The 17841-nt window shown below is 48.5% G+C and overlaps 1 protein-coding gene across 1 annotated transcript; it reads left to right on the top strand.

The window, feature by feature from the left end:
• Positions 1-16940: 16940 nt before the first annotated feature.
• On the top strand, positions 16941-17459 carry LOC135829171 (NPC intracellular cholesterol transporter 2-like). The gene has a single exon (XM_065341575.1). The coding sequence runs from the start codon at positions 16941-16943 to the stop codon at positions 17457-17459; it is 519 nt and encodes a 172-aa protein (XP_065197647.1).
• The last annotated feature ends 382 nt before the right edge of the window (positions 17460-17841 follow it).

Raw genomic sequence — 17841 nt, 5'->3', positions numbered from 1 at the left:
CATTGAACCAGTTTAAGGAATGCTGCACATGCTGAGGGGCAGTGATAAGTTTGATTTTGTGAATGTATACGCAGGAGGATCGGTCAATGTAATGTTTCAGAGGAAATGTACAGCAATTTTCATAGAGAACGGCTATGTTGGTCTCGGGCGGCAAACGAAGTATTGCCCGGAGAATTCGTCGATGCACAATCTCCAGCTTTGCAAAGAGGCCATTACCAGCGCCACACCACACCACACAGCAATACAAGAAAATAGGCAAAACGTATGTATGATAAAAGGTCTGCTGTTATCGTCCACCAGACAAACCTGTAGCATTCTGGACCTCCCTGGAGTCCAGCCTAGACGCATCAGTTCATGCACCAGGAAAGAAGGTTCTGGCAACTGTCATGCTGGGTGATTTCAACGTTGATATGAAAATGAACCAGTCACCCATGGCCATACGAGTAACTGACTTGTTTAACAAATTTGGTATGACAAAATTAATTATGTGTCTTCACCAACACGTGCCACCACCCTTACTGAGTCAATCATTGATCTCTTCCTATCAACTTCCCCGCTGACGGGACCTTGTGAGATAGCCTACCGAGACATTAGTGACCACTTTGCAGTACTTGGGAATCTCTCTGTGGCAGGGTTTGCACCAGGCCGTACTTCCAGCTACAGACCTACACGCCGCATCCATAAGATAAACTGGGACACCTTCAACAGCGATCTCAGTGCAGAGCAGGCCTCTCTGCTCGCCATAGATGATGTCAACACCCTTGCATCATCTTTCATCGCCTCCATAGTGTCAACATTGGATAAGCATGCACCCGTGCGGATGAGGCGAAATCGGGATAGACGTCCCTGCCCGTGGGTAACAGATGAACTTGTGGCCTGCGTACGGGAGCGAGACAGACTCCATCGACTGCTCATGAAGAACCGCTGCAATGATGATCTCCGCAGTCAACACCGCACTGCTCGTGCCAAGGCCAGGAAGCTGGACAGGAGCCTGAAGAACACGTATTTCATCCAGCAGTGCCAGACTTCTGACCAACGTAAACTTTGGTCAGTCATCAATACTGTGGTTGGCCGGAAGAAACAATCGCACACTGCTCAAGTACCCATATCGGATCTTAGCAAGCTGTTTGGTGACGTTGTCCATGATCCCCAGCGTCCTCCTCAGCTCTGTTCTCCCTCTGGTCCAATGGCGGAAGGGGCATTTACCGACTTCAGTGTAGTGACAGTCGAGGATGTGGCAAGCAGTTTGAAATCTGTCAACCCTTTCAAGGCAACAGGCAGTGACCAAGTTCCAAGCATCATCCTGCAAAAGTGTTATCCAACCATTGCCCCCACACTTACACGCATCATTAATATATCCCTGTCCTCCGGTGAGTTCCCCCTGTCCTTCAAGTTGTCCCACGTCAGTCCGCTCTTCAAGAGTGGAGACCCAACTTTGCCAAAGAACTACCGCCCTGTGTCACTGCTCCCAGTTATCTCCCGCATCACAGAAGCATTTGTAAAAAATCAGATCACGCAGTACTTGGACTCCAAGCAACTTCTTCCGCCTACTCAGTTCGCCTACCGAAAGCTTCACTCCACGGAAGATGCCTTAACGTATGCTGTTGATCGATGGCAAATGGCACGGGCAGAGCGCAAGTATACAGGCATCGTGTTTGTCGACATGTCAAAGGCCTTTGACCGCGTCAGGCATGAGCGACTCGTTACCGAACTGTTTAAGCTAGGCATCTCGGGAACTGCACTCAACTGGTTCTGCAGTTACCTGTCTGGCCGGACACAGCAGATCAAATTGCAGGATCAGTTGTCAGGGACTGTTCCTTGCTTTCGCGGTGTTCCGCAGGGCAGTGTCTTAGGCCCACTCCTGTTTGTAATTTACACTGCTGACGTGAAGTCAACGATGCCTCCGGATGTGGCAGATCAGGAATTCGCTGATGACATCGCTCTCGATTGCTCCAACGCGTGTCCCAAGCAAGTCTGCGAGTCTCTGTCGTCTGCAGTGACCAACCTCGCCAAGTGGCTAGATGACATCGGCCTACTTCTGAATGCCCAGAAAACCCAAGTTCTGTTTGTAAAGCCAAGAGGCGGTGCTGATGTTCAAGAACACGTACGTTGTCGAGGACAATCCCTGGAATCAACAACATCTGCGAAATACCTGGGTGTTGTAATCGACAATGACCTCTCCTGGCAGCCACATATCAGCCATGTAACACGCAAGATCGGGCCAGTAATTGGACAGCTATGGCGACACGGCAGGTCCCTGAGCCTAAGAGCACGCCAAGTCTGGTATGTCAGCGTGATACAGGCTCATCTGTCCTACGGATCCAACTGTTTCTTCTCCAGTCTTTCCAAGCAGCTCCTGGATAAACTCCACCGCCTGTCAAAATCCGGTGTCAGAGCGACCCTGCAGCAAAGGACTCTGGTCCCGACTGCCCCCCTTCTGGAGCTACTGGGTGTGCCAAGCTTTCTCTTCCAGAAGCTTGCCATCTTCGTTTTCAAATGTTTAAATGACAAGACAAGTCCCCTGTTAAAGAATCTGTTCGTGCCGATCAACGACCCTGCCACACCTCAGCTGAGGACGACACGGGGTCAAGTGTCAAGCCTGCTGAGAGTTCCGTTCCTCCCTGGTCCTGCTGGACGTCGTTCAATTCAGTTTGTTAGCAGCATTCTGTGGAATGCTCTCCCAGTTGCAGTCCGTACGGAAGGTGATTGGCAGACATTTAAAGCTCTAGCCACGGCTCTCGACTTGCCCAGCCTTTACCCATAATAACATTCTCTGTACCTAACTTCATGTCGAAATCCATTTTAACAATCCGTATATCTCTCCTCCTCCCCCCCCCCCCCTCTCTCTCTCTCTCTGTCTCTGACACACACACACACACACTCTCTCTCTCTCTCTCTCCCTCTATCTATCTATCTCTCTCTGTTGTTGTTATTGTTGTTGTTGTTGTTGTTGTTGTTGTTGTTGTTGTTGTTGTTGTTGTTGTTGTTGTTGTTGTTGTTGTTGTTGTTGTTGTTGTTGTTGTTGTTGTTGGTCATTTTGTGACAGCTTGTACAATTCCCTGTCCAGGTAGTAAAGCGTCTCTCTCCTCTCCTCTCTCTCTCTCTCTCTCTCTCTCTCTCTCTCTCTCTCTCTCTCTCTCTCTCTCTCTCTCTCTCTCTCTCTCTCTCTCTCTCTCTCTCTCTCTCTCTCTCTCTCTCTCTCTCTCTCTCTCTCTCTCTCTCTCTCTCTCTCTCTCTCTCCCTCTCTCTCTTCTTTCTCTCTCTCTCTCTCTCTCTCTCTCTCTCTCTCTCTCTCTCTCTCTCTCTCTCTTGTTGTTGTTGCTGCTGCTGTGGTGTTGCCGTTGCTGTTGTTGTTGGTCTGTTGTTGTTGTCGCTGTCGCTGTTGTTGTTGCCGTTGCTGTTGTTGTTGTTGTTGGTCATTTTGTAAGAGCTTGGACAGTTCACTTGTCCAGGCAATAAAGCAGTCTCTCTCTCTCTCTCTCTTTCTCTCTCTATCTATATCTATCTCTCCTCTCTCATCATGCATGCGTCACACTCTCATGGAAATTTTTATTTTATTTTTTTATTTTATAAGATTGCATGCTTCACACTCTCATGTAATATTTCTTTCCTTTCTTCGTCTTTTTGTGAGAGCTTGGACAATACACGTGTCCAGGCAAGAAGGCAGCAATGCCTGTTCATTCTGGCGAAGTAAAATAAAATATACCAACCAACCAACCAGGTCTTTCGGCATTCTGGTGAAATGTGGGGGAGATGGCCATAAAGAATACCGACGACTGAGCTTGCCCGCTTTTCCAGATTCCGGAAATGGTGGGACCAGTCCAATTTGCTATTGTTGCAAACCACCAGTTCTCAATTGGGAAAGGCCTTCGCGCTTATGGCATTGTATTCGTCGCAATGTTGTCTTTCGACTCCGCCGTACCGCTGATGTTGCTGCATGGCATACGCTATATGCGCTGTGTGTGTTTTGCTGTATACGCTATTATGTCCAGTTTTATATGCGTATGTTTTTGCATGTACGCTGTTTTGCATGCTATAAATAGCTGGTGTTATTAGTGTTCATTGTTAATTATTCGATGAAGTGAAATATACTGTCTAAAGGAAAAGAGTTGTCCTCGTGCCGTGTGGTCGTACGATCCTGACAATTTAGAGAATCTTAGAGGGTTCATAACATTTGGCGACCACGCCAGGATAGGAGCGAGCATGGCAGAGGAACTATGGAACAATTTGGAAGCCAGCTTTATCGACAATGGAGAGCGGTTAGGATTAGAAGGCGAGTTGTTGAAGGTACATGTGGAGCAGAGGCTCCAACAGTACGCGGAGCGTGAGGAGCGCAGTGCCAGACGGCGAGAGGAGGCGCTCCGCACCGAGTTTGCCAAAACACTAAAGGAGATTAACGAGCGCATCGCCAATGCGCATGAGGGTGAGGGTAAAGCCGCGATGGGAGGTACAGAGGAATCTCCCAGTCACAGCGGTGGGCGTCAACCGATGATGAAAATCCCCTCATATGATGGAACGCAGCCATTGGAGCGTTATTTTGACCTGTTCGAGGACATCTGTTCCAAGAACGAGTTCGAAGAAAGCGAATGGCTGCTGCGACTGCGCATCGCGCTAGCGGGTAGCAAAGCGGAGAGGATATGTATTGGATGCAATAATTACGAGGAAGCAAAACGAGAGTTGCTTGCCTCGCTCGGAAAGACTCCGGATAAAGCGTGGAAGACACTGCTGACAGGCAAGCAGCGGTCAGATGAGTCGTTTCATCAATACGTTGTCCGTGTTTGCCGAGAGGTAGAGGTGTGGGCCACACTCGCTATGACAGAAGATGGCGAGGTGGACACCAAGTATAGCGCCGATATAGGAAAAATGTCCCCGGTGCTGCAAGCAATGGCAAAGCAGGTAATCTTGGAGCAATGCGGACCTGAGATGAAGACGTACCTGGTCGAACGGCAGTGCTACGGGATGTCACTGCGCCAGGTACAGGAGCACGGCGCGTCTTACCAGGTCGCGCACGGACGACAGGGTGATACTGCCAGGAAGCCAGTAGAACGATCCGTGCCAAGGCCCACGGCGTCGGCACAGTGCATGACGATATCGGTCGCAGATGCAGAGAAGCAGCTAAAGTCGCTGCCACAGGAAGGGAGAAAGGGTTTTCTGCAGCGAGAGAGACTCTGCTGGAACTGCCTTAAGTATGGCCATATGGCCAGAGAATGTCGGTCAGGCTCGAGATGCACGAAATGCCAGAGGAAACACCACCTGCTAATACATGATGTGTTGGATAGAGCAGATTACAGCCGGGAGAAACCGACTGAGATAGTTACGGAGAAGAATGTTGGGTCGTGCTGTCTACACTCGCCAAGTGTGCGGCTGATGACCGGAGTGGCACGAGTTGAGGGAAGAACTCGAAACGCGAAGGTTCGAGTGTTCCTGGACTCGGGTGCTGAGGCGTCATTCGTGACTGCAGCGTTGGTGTCAGTAATCGATGCAGAACACGTTGGGGTTGAAAATGTAGAGGTGAAGCCGTTCGGCGCGGAACCAACTCAACAGCGCATGGATAAGTACGCCATCACGATCCAGGGTAGCTCCGCTAGCATTCGGGTACGCGCGTTCGTGAAACCAACGCTTGAGCTGGACCTGAAGTGCGCAAGTCCGCAGACCATTGCGCAGTGGCACAGTTGGGGAGTAGAGCTGAGTGACAAGCCTCAACAAGGGACATCAGACGAAATACATATTATGCTGATTGGTGCAGACTATATCAACGCGGTACTGCACAGCAAGAAGGAAGTTAATGGTGAGACGGTGTGGAACACAGAGATAGGTAATGTATTATCTGGTCCAGCGTCTGCACCAAGTCGTAACAGTCAGCCGGTGACCGTGTCATGTATCACAGCCCACATCGACAAACTATGGCAGTTGGATGAACCTCCAGAACAACATCAGCACCTGCCATCTTTCCCGCTATGTCGCCAGGGCAGCGGGTACCAAGTGGGTCTCTTGTGGCGAAATGAGCGTCGCCCAACGGATAACTATGCTCAAGCTAGAGTCATCGCAACGCGGCTTCTTGAAAAGCTGAAGAGGAATGGGAAGCGTGCGCTCTATGATGATGTGCTGATCAGGGAGTACCGCGAGCTTGGAGCAATTGAGCTGGAGCCATGTGAGAGCGATGCCGGGTACTATGTACCGCATCATGGTGTATTCCGCGAGCACGCTGCAACCACGAAGTTAAGAGTGGTGTTCAATGCCTCGGCGACGGCGCCAGATGGCAAGTCGTTGAACGACATGGTTGACCCTGGACCGTCGCTATTGCCGAGTCTCGCAGGTATGCTATTACGGTTCCGTGAATATAAGAGCGCGCTGCAAGCGGACATCCGCAAGGCTTTCTTCATGGTCGCAGTTAATCCCGAAGACCGTCCGTACCTGCGTTTCTTGTGGCCCGGTCGAAGCGACAGCGATGAACTGTTAACCTGGAGGCTAACGAAACTGCCATTTGGCGTAAACTGCTCGCCATACATGCTTACTGCGGTGATTCAGCATCACTTGAAGGAGCTACGGGCGTTGTCTGCACCCAAAGAGCGAGATCGTATTGATCTCTTGCTCACGAGTTTCTACGTTGACGATTTGGTCTCTAGTGTCTCAAATGCCTCGGAAGCTAAGGAGATGCAAGAGTTCAGCGTGCGTGTGCTTACGGATGCTGGCATGGAGTTACGCAAGTGGCGAGGCAACGAAACCCCGTGCGATCCAGAGGCCGGAGATAAAGTTCTCGGTCTGAAATGGGAAACCAGTGATGACTTGCTCAGCATAGCAGCGCTAGGCGAGTCCGATAGGCCGTCTGTTTGGACCCGGCGATCCCTCCTCAAGTGTGTTGCGTCAGTGTTTGATCCGCTAGGTCTAGCAGCACCGGCAGTTGTGCCGGGAAAGATACTGCTACAGCAAGCCTGGAAAGTCGGAGGCGACTGGGATGATAAGTTGCCTGATGGCATCGCAGCCGCATGCGCGCAATGGTGGGGAGAGTTGGCCGAAGTGGTGAGCATTGATATACCACGTTGGATTTGCTGCAATCTTGACACGCCGATTGCGCTTCATGCCTTCGCCGATGCCAGTGAGAAAGCGTTTAGATGTTGTTTGTATGCAGTCGTCAATGGACAGTCGCACTTGGTATTTGCCAAGGCCAAATTGGTACCCGTGTCTCCACCCACGTTAGCCCGCCTTGAGTTACAAGCAGTATGTCTAGCGGCTCGCTACGCTGAGTTTGTGGTGAAGGAGCTGCGTGTGACCGTCACGCAAGTCTATGGCTGGACTGACAGTCTCACTACCGTTCATTGGATCAGTAATCCATCGTACAAATGGAAAACATTTGTGGCTAACCGCGTCAGTCAAGTCCAAGAGATATCGAAAAAGGTCGGCATTGTGTGGAACCATTGCCCGGGCCTTCACAACCCAGCAGATTTACCGTCGCGTGGGAGTAGTGCACAGCAGATCCGTAGTCCGTTCTGGAGGGGCGGACCAACCTGGATCACGGAGCCCAATGACTGGCCCACCGCATCCTCAACCGGAGCTACAGATGAGTCCAGTGTAGAAGTACGAGTGTCAGCCACCAGCTGTAGTCGAGAATCTGATAAGGAATGGTGGCTCCGATTCAGTAAATGGTCGAGGGCACAGGGCATGGTGACTCGGATGTTGCAGTGGAAGCACACTGAGCCTCGTGCTGAACTCTATTTTGCAGCAGACAACGTATTGTACCGCATCGTTCAAGCCGCATGTTTCGCTGAGGATCTTGAGCTGATCAAGCAAGGTCAACCAGTGAAGCCTGGGTCGAAGGTGTATCAGCTTGCACCGTTTCTGGATGAGCATGGAGTGCTCAGAGCCGGGGGACGACTTCAGCACAGCGAGTTGGCGTATGGAGCCAAGCACCCAGTCCTGTTAGGCAAACATCATCTGGCCGAGTTGCTGTTGGAGAAAATGCATGTTGAAAGGATGCACCAAGGTGTAGAAGGAGTCCTGTCGTTCATCCGTCAGAAATTCTGGATTATCGGTGGTCGACGGGCGCTACGCAACATTACTCAGCGATGTGTTGCATGCCGCCGCTACAAGGCTAAGGCTGCCTCAGAAGTCTGCCCGCCGCTGCCGGAAGACCGAGTTGTTCACGAGAGGCCGTTCGCAACTACCGGCATCGACTATGCTGGTCCGTTGTACGTGCGCCGTGGTGAGTCATCTCCGAAGGTATGGATAGCATTGTTTGTGTGTGCCACCACCAGAGCAGTTCACTTGGAGGTGGTCGATAGTTTAAGTACTGAGTCATTCTTGATAGCATTTCGGAAGTTTGTCGCGAGACGTAGTTTGCCGTCTCGGATCAGGTCTGACAACGCTACAACGTTCAAGGCGGCATCTGACAAACTGAGTGTGCCATGGATGTTCAATCCTCCAGCTGCACCATGGCATGGAGGCTTCTATGAGAGAATGGTTGGTACAGTGAAGAGTGCCTTGAAAAAGGTAATGGGAACAGCGTTTCTGAAGGTCCAGGAGCTTGAGACCCTCTTGTATGAGGTTGAAGCAGTGGTGAATAGTCGTCCGCTAACTTATGTGTCTGATAGCCTGGATGAGCCACCAGTAACCCCTGCAATGATGATGGGTGACATCTGGATGTCGTCAGAGAAGCCAGCAGGTACCCTGGACGCTGCGCAGATGTCATCGAGATTGCGTTACCTCAGTCGGACACTGGAGCATGTCAAGAATCGTTGGGAGGTGGAGTACCTAAGTCAGCTGAACAAACACCAACATACCATGTCGCGCCCTTTAGCTGTGGGTGATGTTGTCTTTGTTCTCGATGATACCAAGCGCAAACAGTTCTGGCGTTTGGGACGGATCATCGAGTTATTCCCTGGTCGAGATGGTAAGCGTCGTGTTGCCAAGGTTAAGTTGAGTACCAGTACCCTGTTGAGGCCGATCCAAAGGTTAGTGCCGTTAGAAGTATCGTCACAGGACGTGGCTCCTGGGCTTGCAGATACCGCTCAACCTGCTATCGTCCCTCAGCAGCCAGCGTATGAACCGTCAGCACCGTTACCACCACCACGGCAGCAGGAGATGACACGTTCTGGGCGCATAGTCAGAGCCCCGGATCGTTTTTGACTTGTGTGCATTGTTGTACGGCGGTGAGAAGCCCTTTGGTGGGGAGAATGTTGCAAACCACCAGTTCTCAATTGGGAAAGGCCTTCGCGCTTATGGCATTGTATTCGTCGCAATGTTGTCTTTCGACTCCGCCGTACCGCCGATGTTGCTGCATGGCATACGCTATTATAGCAATAAAAACTGCTTTATGGCAGTTTTCTAAAAAAAGTTATTGTGTTCTAGTCCATGGACCCCGTCTAAAAAGTAAGAAATTAACGAAATGTGATAGCTGAAAATTAAAATTTCACACAAAACCTCACAATAATCACAACACTTGAAATGCTGCTTTCAACACTAAACTTGTACTGCACCAACAATTGGCAACATGCATGCATAGGAAAGAGGATCACGAGGGGAAAATGTCTTCTGCATGTAGCTTTTCATTCTGTGTGTGATTATTGTGAGGTTTTGTGTGAAATTTTAATTTTCAGCTATCACATTTCGTTAATTTCTTACTTTTTAGACGGGGTCCATGGACTAGAACACAATAACTTTTTTTAGAAAACTGCCATAAAGCAGTTTTTATTGCTATAATTTCTTTTGTTTTTTCTGTCACCATGTACCAATCAATGGAATGCCCTATATCAATATGTAAATGATGGCCTTCACATCATATCAATACCATATTATGCGCATTGATGTGCAAGCCTTTTCTTGCAGAAAATGGCACTAGCATAATGCATGTTCTTCTGCGGGGAAACATGTGAGCAGTGGTGGTGATACTTTTTTATACGGAGGCCATTCTGTGCGTGTTGCTGTTGCAGAATTTCATGAAATTGTCTTGACTTGCCTTTCAGATTTCTCCACCCTCAATCAGATTTATTTGAGAAATGTAGCCATGCGCGCGCCAGGTGCGTGTCGCAGATGTTTTTGTTGATTCTGTGTTTATAATGATTTATAGTCATGGGTTATCGTGATAAGGTCATCCAGCATCATATTGAAACTGAAATCGTAATCCTGTCGATGTCGATACAACTTTTGGAAGTAGTTCAATGACTTCAAACTGTTAGTCCACGATTGTCTAAAACAACACAGCAAAGGAGGAACAATAAACATGTATTAAAATGTAAACGAATACATTGCTGAGTCCAATACCTCGTTTCAACAACTACACTGATCCTGAGGAGAAAAGGGGCAAGGCTATGGTTGGAGGTACTGAGAGATAAACAAGGCACTCCACAATAATAAAGTCTTACACATCTTTTGGTGAGTATGAATGATATCTAGTCCTCTTTAGGACCTCTTTAGGACGAACACCAAGGGAACGATGGTATTTATTCTGTGAGCTTAACCTATTTTATAACCAGAGAACACAAATATATCTCCAATAGACATACGAATAGATTTCTTCTACAGCGAAAGATTCTTAGCCACACCGACTCATTGACTCGTCTCGTATGAAACAATTGAGTCACTAGAGAGATTCTGCAAAACGAAATGCGTACAAACTTTCGCTCTACATCATGAAGTGCGAAACTTGCAGGGAACGCGAAATGAACTGTCGTAGGAAATTTCGTGAGATCGGGTCATGGCGTACGTGCACTTGGCCCGCGCAAACTACGAAAATGTGCAGAACGCAAAGTTCGTGCAAAAATTCGCACACACTTTCGCAAGGACTGTCGCGAAACTTCGTTCGAATTTTCGTTTTGCAGAACCTCTCTACTGAACCTTTCTTTAGCAACATGACGGCAACTGAAACAGCAACAGAGAAAATACGATACATGTACTCCACATTCTTACAGGTATTACAAACAGATTGCAGATCGCAATTCTTGCTTTGGCGGCACGAAACTTTATTTGGGGCAGTGCAATCTCGGCGGTACTCACAAATCAAACAGCCCAGACTTGAGTAAACAAATCCAATCATACAAGTTCGAGATTTTCACGAGACTGCACCCATTGGCTTGTTTCGTATGAAACAAAGAAGTTACTGAACCTCTCCACAATAGAGATTTCCCCTGATATGCGAATTTATTTTGCAAACTCGGTCAATTGGTACTTGAACCTTTCCCTCCAGATTGGGAACTGCCAACGATAGTATGCCACTGACCAGTGCCTTACTTGTAACGTACCAATGTACAATGAATATGAGTATTTCGACAACACATCTAACATAAGCCTTACCGTCAAGAAGTTGAACTCGCGTTCTTCGCACACTGTAGACAAGGGCAAAGAGATAAAAATGGATCTAAATCCGAATAAAATCAGCACACGTTTCCGTAAATGAAAGGTGAACATAAGCAAATGAATCGAAGGAAACCGGTCAACTTAGAGATCACCTGTCATCGAGTATTCCGTAAAAGGCGGCCTCGCAGCTCGGCAGCAGAAGAGCAAAATTTAGAAAAGAGATCCTGTCAACTTTTCCATTATTAATTTCCGCCCTAAAATCAGCACACTTTTCCTGAATGAAAGAGTCAACACAAGCAGAATCAAAGGCAACTGGTCAACTCACCTGTCATTGAGTAATACTCCGCGAAAGGAGGTCTCAGCAGCGCCGAAACGAAATACGCCAGGCCAGGAGACGAAATATCCGAAATAGTTCATGCAAGAAGCAGTTCCAAAGAAGGAAGTAAAGTTCCTCGCGCATGCACATCCGAACACGGATCCGCGGACTGCATGCACTGAACACAATGTCTGCCGTGCACGTGCACAGCACACGGCTACCACGCGTTGGTAGATCTAATACCGAGCACCTTACGTAGAGACTTACGTAGCCTAAGTGAAATACCGAGCACCTTACGTAGAAACTTACGTAGCATAGCGATGTCGTTTTTTCTGCCATGTGAACACAATAATAGAAAAGCTGACAGGATCGCTTTTCTAAATATGCGCTGTGTGTGTTTTGCTGTATACGCTATTATGTCCAGTTTTATATGCGTATGTTTTTGCATGTACGCTGTTTTGCATGCTATAAATAGCTGGTGTTATTGTGTTCATTGTTAATTATTCGATGAAGTGAAATATACTGTCTAAAGGAAAAGAGTTGTCCTCGTGCCGTGTGGTCGTACGATCCTGACAATTTAGAGAATCTTAGAGGGTTCATAACAGCTATCAAGTGTAACGCCAAGGTGCTTGTGACGAGAGGTTATAGGTATCGGGGTAGGATCATCTGGGAAATGGAAAATAGAAGTTTGAAGATGTGCAACATCTGATGACGCGTTGGGGACGACACACATGATCTCGGTCTTGGCGGAGTTCGGCCGGAGTTTCCACCTTCGCATCCACTTGACCACACAGTCTATTCCTACCTGCAGGTCTTGACACGCGACGGGGAGCGACCGGTGACTAGCCAGCAGAGTGGTGTCGTCCGCATATAGCGAGGTGTTGGGAATTGCACCGATATCATTCACATACATTAGAAAAAGCAGGGGCCCCAGAATTGATCCCTGGGGGACACCAGAACACACGCATTCAGGTTGGGACAATTGACCCGAGATACTCACTTGCTGTGAGCGACCACACAGGTAACTCTCCAGCCACCGCAGTATGCGTCCTTGAATCGAGAATGATGCTATCTTAGCCATCAGCCCACGGTGCCACACAGTATCAAAGGCTTTAGATAAATCGAAGAAGCAGACTAGGCTGTACTCGCTGCGATGGCGATTGTCATGCAGGGATTGAACAACTCGAAGTAGCTGCCAGGCTGTTGAATCACCTCGACGGAATCAGGACTGTGATTGATGGAGATATGGATCTACATGTGCATATAACTTGTCATACATTATTCGCTCACACAGCTTTGATATCGTTGAGAGAAGGGATATGGGACGATAGTTCGTCGGATCCGTTCTTGCGCCTTTGTTTTTGTACAGCGGGATGACGACAGCAGCTTTCCAGGCAGTTGGAAAAATACCGGTGGAGAATGACAGATTGAATAGCAGACTCAAAGGAAGCGATATCGACGGGCCAATCAATTTCAGCAGCTCGTGTGTAACTCCATCAGGTCCCGCAGCTTTCCGGAGCTTTAGACGCTTGATGCATTTATGCACGGCATAGGGCGTGGTGAAGATAGAGGTGAGCAGCGGCGCAGTCGAGGCGTCCTGCAAAGGCGGGAGCGTCCACTGAGGGTTATCCAGAGTACCAAATGCAATGAACTGCTTATTTAGGGCATTTGCAATGTCGTCAGGTGATTTGATGTCAGCTCCTCGGACGGTGAGGCGTGATACAGTGGGTTTTCCGGTGGAGTCCGACCGCAAACTTCGGATAAAATTGTGTAGATTCGGTGATGTTGTTTGGGCCTGTTGGGAGAATGAATTGAGAGTGCGCAGAAATCTCCGGTGCTCCAGCCGCGAGAGGTTACGGGTCTTATTCCGTTCCGCCTTATACACAGCTGGATTTTTAGGGGTTTGATACTTCCTGTACACACTGTACGAGTCACGCTTCCGTTTGATTTGTTCTCTTAATGCTGGTGTTAGCCAAGGTGTTTGGGCAGATTTCGAGGGTGTGCATCGGATTGTCGATTTGCGTCAATTGGTGCGGACGGGCGAATTTTTATTTTTATTTTTTTCTATGACCGTGTGTATATACGTATGCGCATATGCGCATGCCATACCGAGCTTGAGATTGAGCTTTTTTTTACAGTATTTTCCTGTAATTTTTATTTTTTATTCGAATTTCACAAAAAACAGGCACGCGGTTTACCCGTTCAATTTTTCTGTATTTCGGCCAACGATGGTTCTGATCTGTACATCAGGGAGTTGTACAGGCTCGGGTTTGTGTAACTCCACGTCACAGATCTACTCACACGATTAGTACTGTACATGTATTATGAACTGTTCAAAAAAAATTGGCCTTGGCTCCAATTTGGTGCGGGAGGGCCCGGGAATCACTAATTTTTTTGGTCTCGCCCAGGGAGTCGTACTCAAACTAGGGAGGTGACACGGCACAGAAATCCGTGTCACAGGGGTTGACTCGCACCCGTGACCCCTCGTTGTTATTTTTGGAATAGTTCAGTCCAGTCCAGTCCGAAAGGTCATACTCGGATTCTTTTTGCCGAAAATCCCCAAGCCTCTTGTACGGGCAAAATAAACACAATTACGAGTGGAACCTCAACAGCACCGGAAGAAAAACGAGCAAAAATGGCTGTGAAAACAGTCGAGAGAGCAAAAATGGCTGTGAAAACAGTCGAGAGAGCAAAATGGCTGTGAAAGCAGTCTAGTATGGAGCCTCGGGAGGGAGCTTTAACCGATGCTGGTCATGGCAACCGCAAATCGGGCCGAGTCGTTTGCATCTGAGGGCACGCGGTGCCGATGGCCTCGCAGACTGGCAACAGCCGCACGGATGAGGGCAAAGCTGAGCTTACATCGGATGTAGGAGATTGTGGCAGCGTACGGCTCCTGCTTCTTGTTGGCGAGCATCGATGCCAGCCGAGCATAGAGTGCTGTCGCAGCTTTGCCATACCCTCCAGTGCAGGACAAGACAACTGGTGAGAAGGAGGCGTGCTCGACGTTGGTGATCCGTTCCCCGTAGCGGCGACGCTTCTCCTGCTCATGTCGCTTGTACACAGCGGGCAAGGCAAACTAAATAATTAGGGATCACGGCTTGCCACTAAAAGCACCCGTCACGTGCGCCTCCATTTTGGATTATGGACGCGCGCTACAGGCCGCGACAGCGCCTATCGAAGTAAAAAAATATCGACTCGAAGTCTAGCCGGAGAGCGTACTTTTTGAATTTTTCCTTGGCTTCAGTGGCTTCACTTCACTCGGGCTTTGCATTTTTCTGACTGACCTGGACTTGATGATGGCGGCGGTGGCGGTCTTGGCGAAAGATCTAGTTCCATCTGAGACACTCTGTCGTCTTTTCTTATCTGCTGAGGTTCTGGCAAAGCGCAGCTGCATCGAACCTGACTAGATGTAGCTGCACGCATCCTTTGTTTGCCCTGCAAATCTCGATCTGTTGCTCTTCTTGCTGTTTGGCCGCTGATGCCATGGAAGAAAATATTCTTCCTGTAAAGAGGCCGAAACTGAGCTAGGGCACGTCAAGATATGTGGGGTATACAAAGAAAAAGAAATGTCATGGTCGTTTCAGCAGCTCACGACAGCCAACACGCTCCATCGTCGGGATTGGAAGTATCCAGCACGGCTGTTCCGAGCGCTGCTGCTCTTGTTATTCTTCTTCTTCAGAAATTCTCCACACCTTGTCGGCCAAAGTACGCGCGCGCGTGCACGGAAAATAGATGCGCTGAGCCGTTTCTTGTTCGATTTTGACAAATAATGGCTTGTTGTTTTGCTCTCGACCTTGGCTATCCTTCTACCGTTCAGTATTTTACGGAAACGCAACGGCTCCCCCTGTTTTTTTAGCCGAACTTTGGCCAAAGTTACTGGAAAACCCGGAACTCGTTTGAAAAAATACGAACGGTGGAAGTCTTGGAACGTCTTTCGTGCGTATGGATTCAAAAATTCAGGCAGTTTGAGCCAACCGTAATGAATCCCGTAGAGTTGAAAGTGAGTGATATTGATGGGAAAATGCGATTTGAGCACTGACCGATTGTGTGGGACAGTATATGCACGCGCCTGTCACGTGCATGATGTAGCTGGCGACGCTAGCATGCATGCCAATCCGTGAACCCTAATTACTTGGTGTTGGTGCACCGGTGGGGGCGTGGGGGTTGAAAACCCGGACATCAAAGTCATACTCGGATCGACTCGCCTTCTGTACTTCACCTCCAAGCGTGCAACGCAAGACCCGCAAAGTATGATTTTTCTGTGGGGAACGATTTTGCCATTGATCAAGTAACTACTTTTTATTGGAGTGCTCAGGCATACTACGATTGCTGAGACGTCCCGAGCACGCTTGTTCAGGTTCTCTATTTTTGACGAGCCGGTCCTACAGCCCCCTACATTGTATCTAACGACGTAAGAGCTGACAATGTAAGAGGATTTCCCTGGAAATAATGATGATGGTGGCGTGACTGCTGCAGGAAAAATGCTGGCTGTTTATGACAGTATGACTAGATGTACAATGGAGCTCTTTTGTATGGTACTAAACCCCTGCTATAAATGTGTTGTTTAGGAAGACTGGTGAGACTGGTGAGGAAGAAAAATTTCAAAAACCAGCTTCGTGCTATGTGCAATTTGGGTCAATTTTTAGTATTCGGATTAAACCTAGGATACGACTCTGAACAGTTCTGAACAGTTACCGTAACACTACACGCCGTCTCATAACTGCTGCTGTTGCCATCACTGCTATCAAGTAGTTCGGACATGGCAGGAGGTAAACAAATTGCTGGTAGTCTTTCAAAGAATACTGGCGAGTGATGGGCTGTAAACGAAATGTGCTGCCTCAATTATTTCAAAAACTAGACACCCATGCGGCACGCTTGGAGGTGAAGTACAGAAGGCGAGTCGATCAGAGTATGACCTTTCGGACTGGACTGGACTGAACTATTCCAAAAATGTCACGGGTGCGAGTCAACCCCTGTGACACGGATTTCTGTGCCGTGTCACCTCCCTACAAAAAGTTTGAGTACGACTCCCATGGTAGTTCTACAGTACAAATATAGTGCCATACGGAAACCGCGGCGACAACATAACACGTGCTTTCTGCTTGTATACGCATGTACGGTACGAAGTTCGTGTGGTGGATGGACCTGGTCGTACAATGGTGCCATAAACTTTTGCTTTCATCACACGGACTCGTGGTGAAGAATGCTCGCATGCAAGAACGTCAGTCACTTTGTTGCAGTTTGGATTGTTTTGGTCATTCTATTCCTGTCAAAATAAGTTCAGTGATCCTCAGTTTTTGGCGTTGCAGGACGTAGTAGCAGTATGCAAGGTGTCATGAATTTCTTCGTCTTCTCTCTGGCCGCTTTGGCCCTGGTGAGCCAAGCTCTGGCCACCTCAATGGACGTTCACTTTGCCAGCTGCAAGCCAGCCGGTGCTGGTGCCACGATCAACTCCGTCAATGTCAACCCATGCTCTGCTCTGCCCTGCATGCTGAGCCCTAAAGACTCGTACAATGTCACCGTGAACGTGACCCTGACCAATGGACTCACCACGGGCCAAGCCAAACTGGGGGCAATGCTCCACAACCTGTTCGTCAGTTATCCTGGCTTCACCCAGACCGACTTCTGCAAGAACCTGGTGGATGCAGAGTGCCCTTTGAAGCCTGGACAGTCCGTTCTTTACAAGATGCTTATTTTCTTCCCGAAAGGCACTCCGATAATTCTTCTACCCTCCGTCATCGAAATTGAGTGGAAACTCCAGGACCAAACGGACAAGGAAATCACCTGCTTCAATAGCATCATCCGTGTCAACAAAAACGAGCCCGAGGAGCGCAGAATTCCCATCAGGGTCTAGGATTATATCCGTTGACGTTTGTGATCCGAACAGCTTCTCGCCTTGCTTCCCGTTTCGCCGCATGCAATATTTTACTCGATCATCATTCATCAACCCGTTGACCTTCGGTCGTCACAATAATGCAGGTTCGTATTGATTTTGTTGTCATAATTTACGCTGCACGTCTGCTTTCACGCAACACATATCATTAGATTAGCTCCAATCTGAATAGTGCAGGTTTGGAACTCACAGTGATGGGTTAATTACCACCTATAAACGGCATGTTTGAAAAAAGTACTCAGTCCTCATTATATTTAACGTGTGCGTTTTTCAACCATTAGGTTTTATAGCGTTTATGTAGGTTTGTTGCACACTTGGCCATCACAGTTGACATTTTAAAATT

The sequence above is a fragment of the Sycon ciliatum genome, chromosome 13 (genome assembly GCF_964019385.1).
Source record: "Sycon ciliatum chromosome 13, ocSycCili1.1, whole genome shotgun sequence".
NCBI lineage: Eukaryota > Metazoa > Porifera > Calcarea > Leucosolenida > Sycettidae > Sycon > Sycon ciliatum.
Note: the sequence above shows the minus strand (reverse complement) of the source record. Positions and strands in the feature narration are given on the sequence as shown.

Coding starts and splice junctions, on each gene's coding strand:
- LOC135829171 (XM_065341575.1), top strand. CDS start 16,941: ATGAATTTCTTCGTCTTCTCTCTGGCCGCTTTGGCCCTGGTGAGCCAA.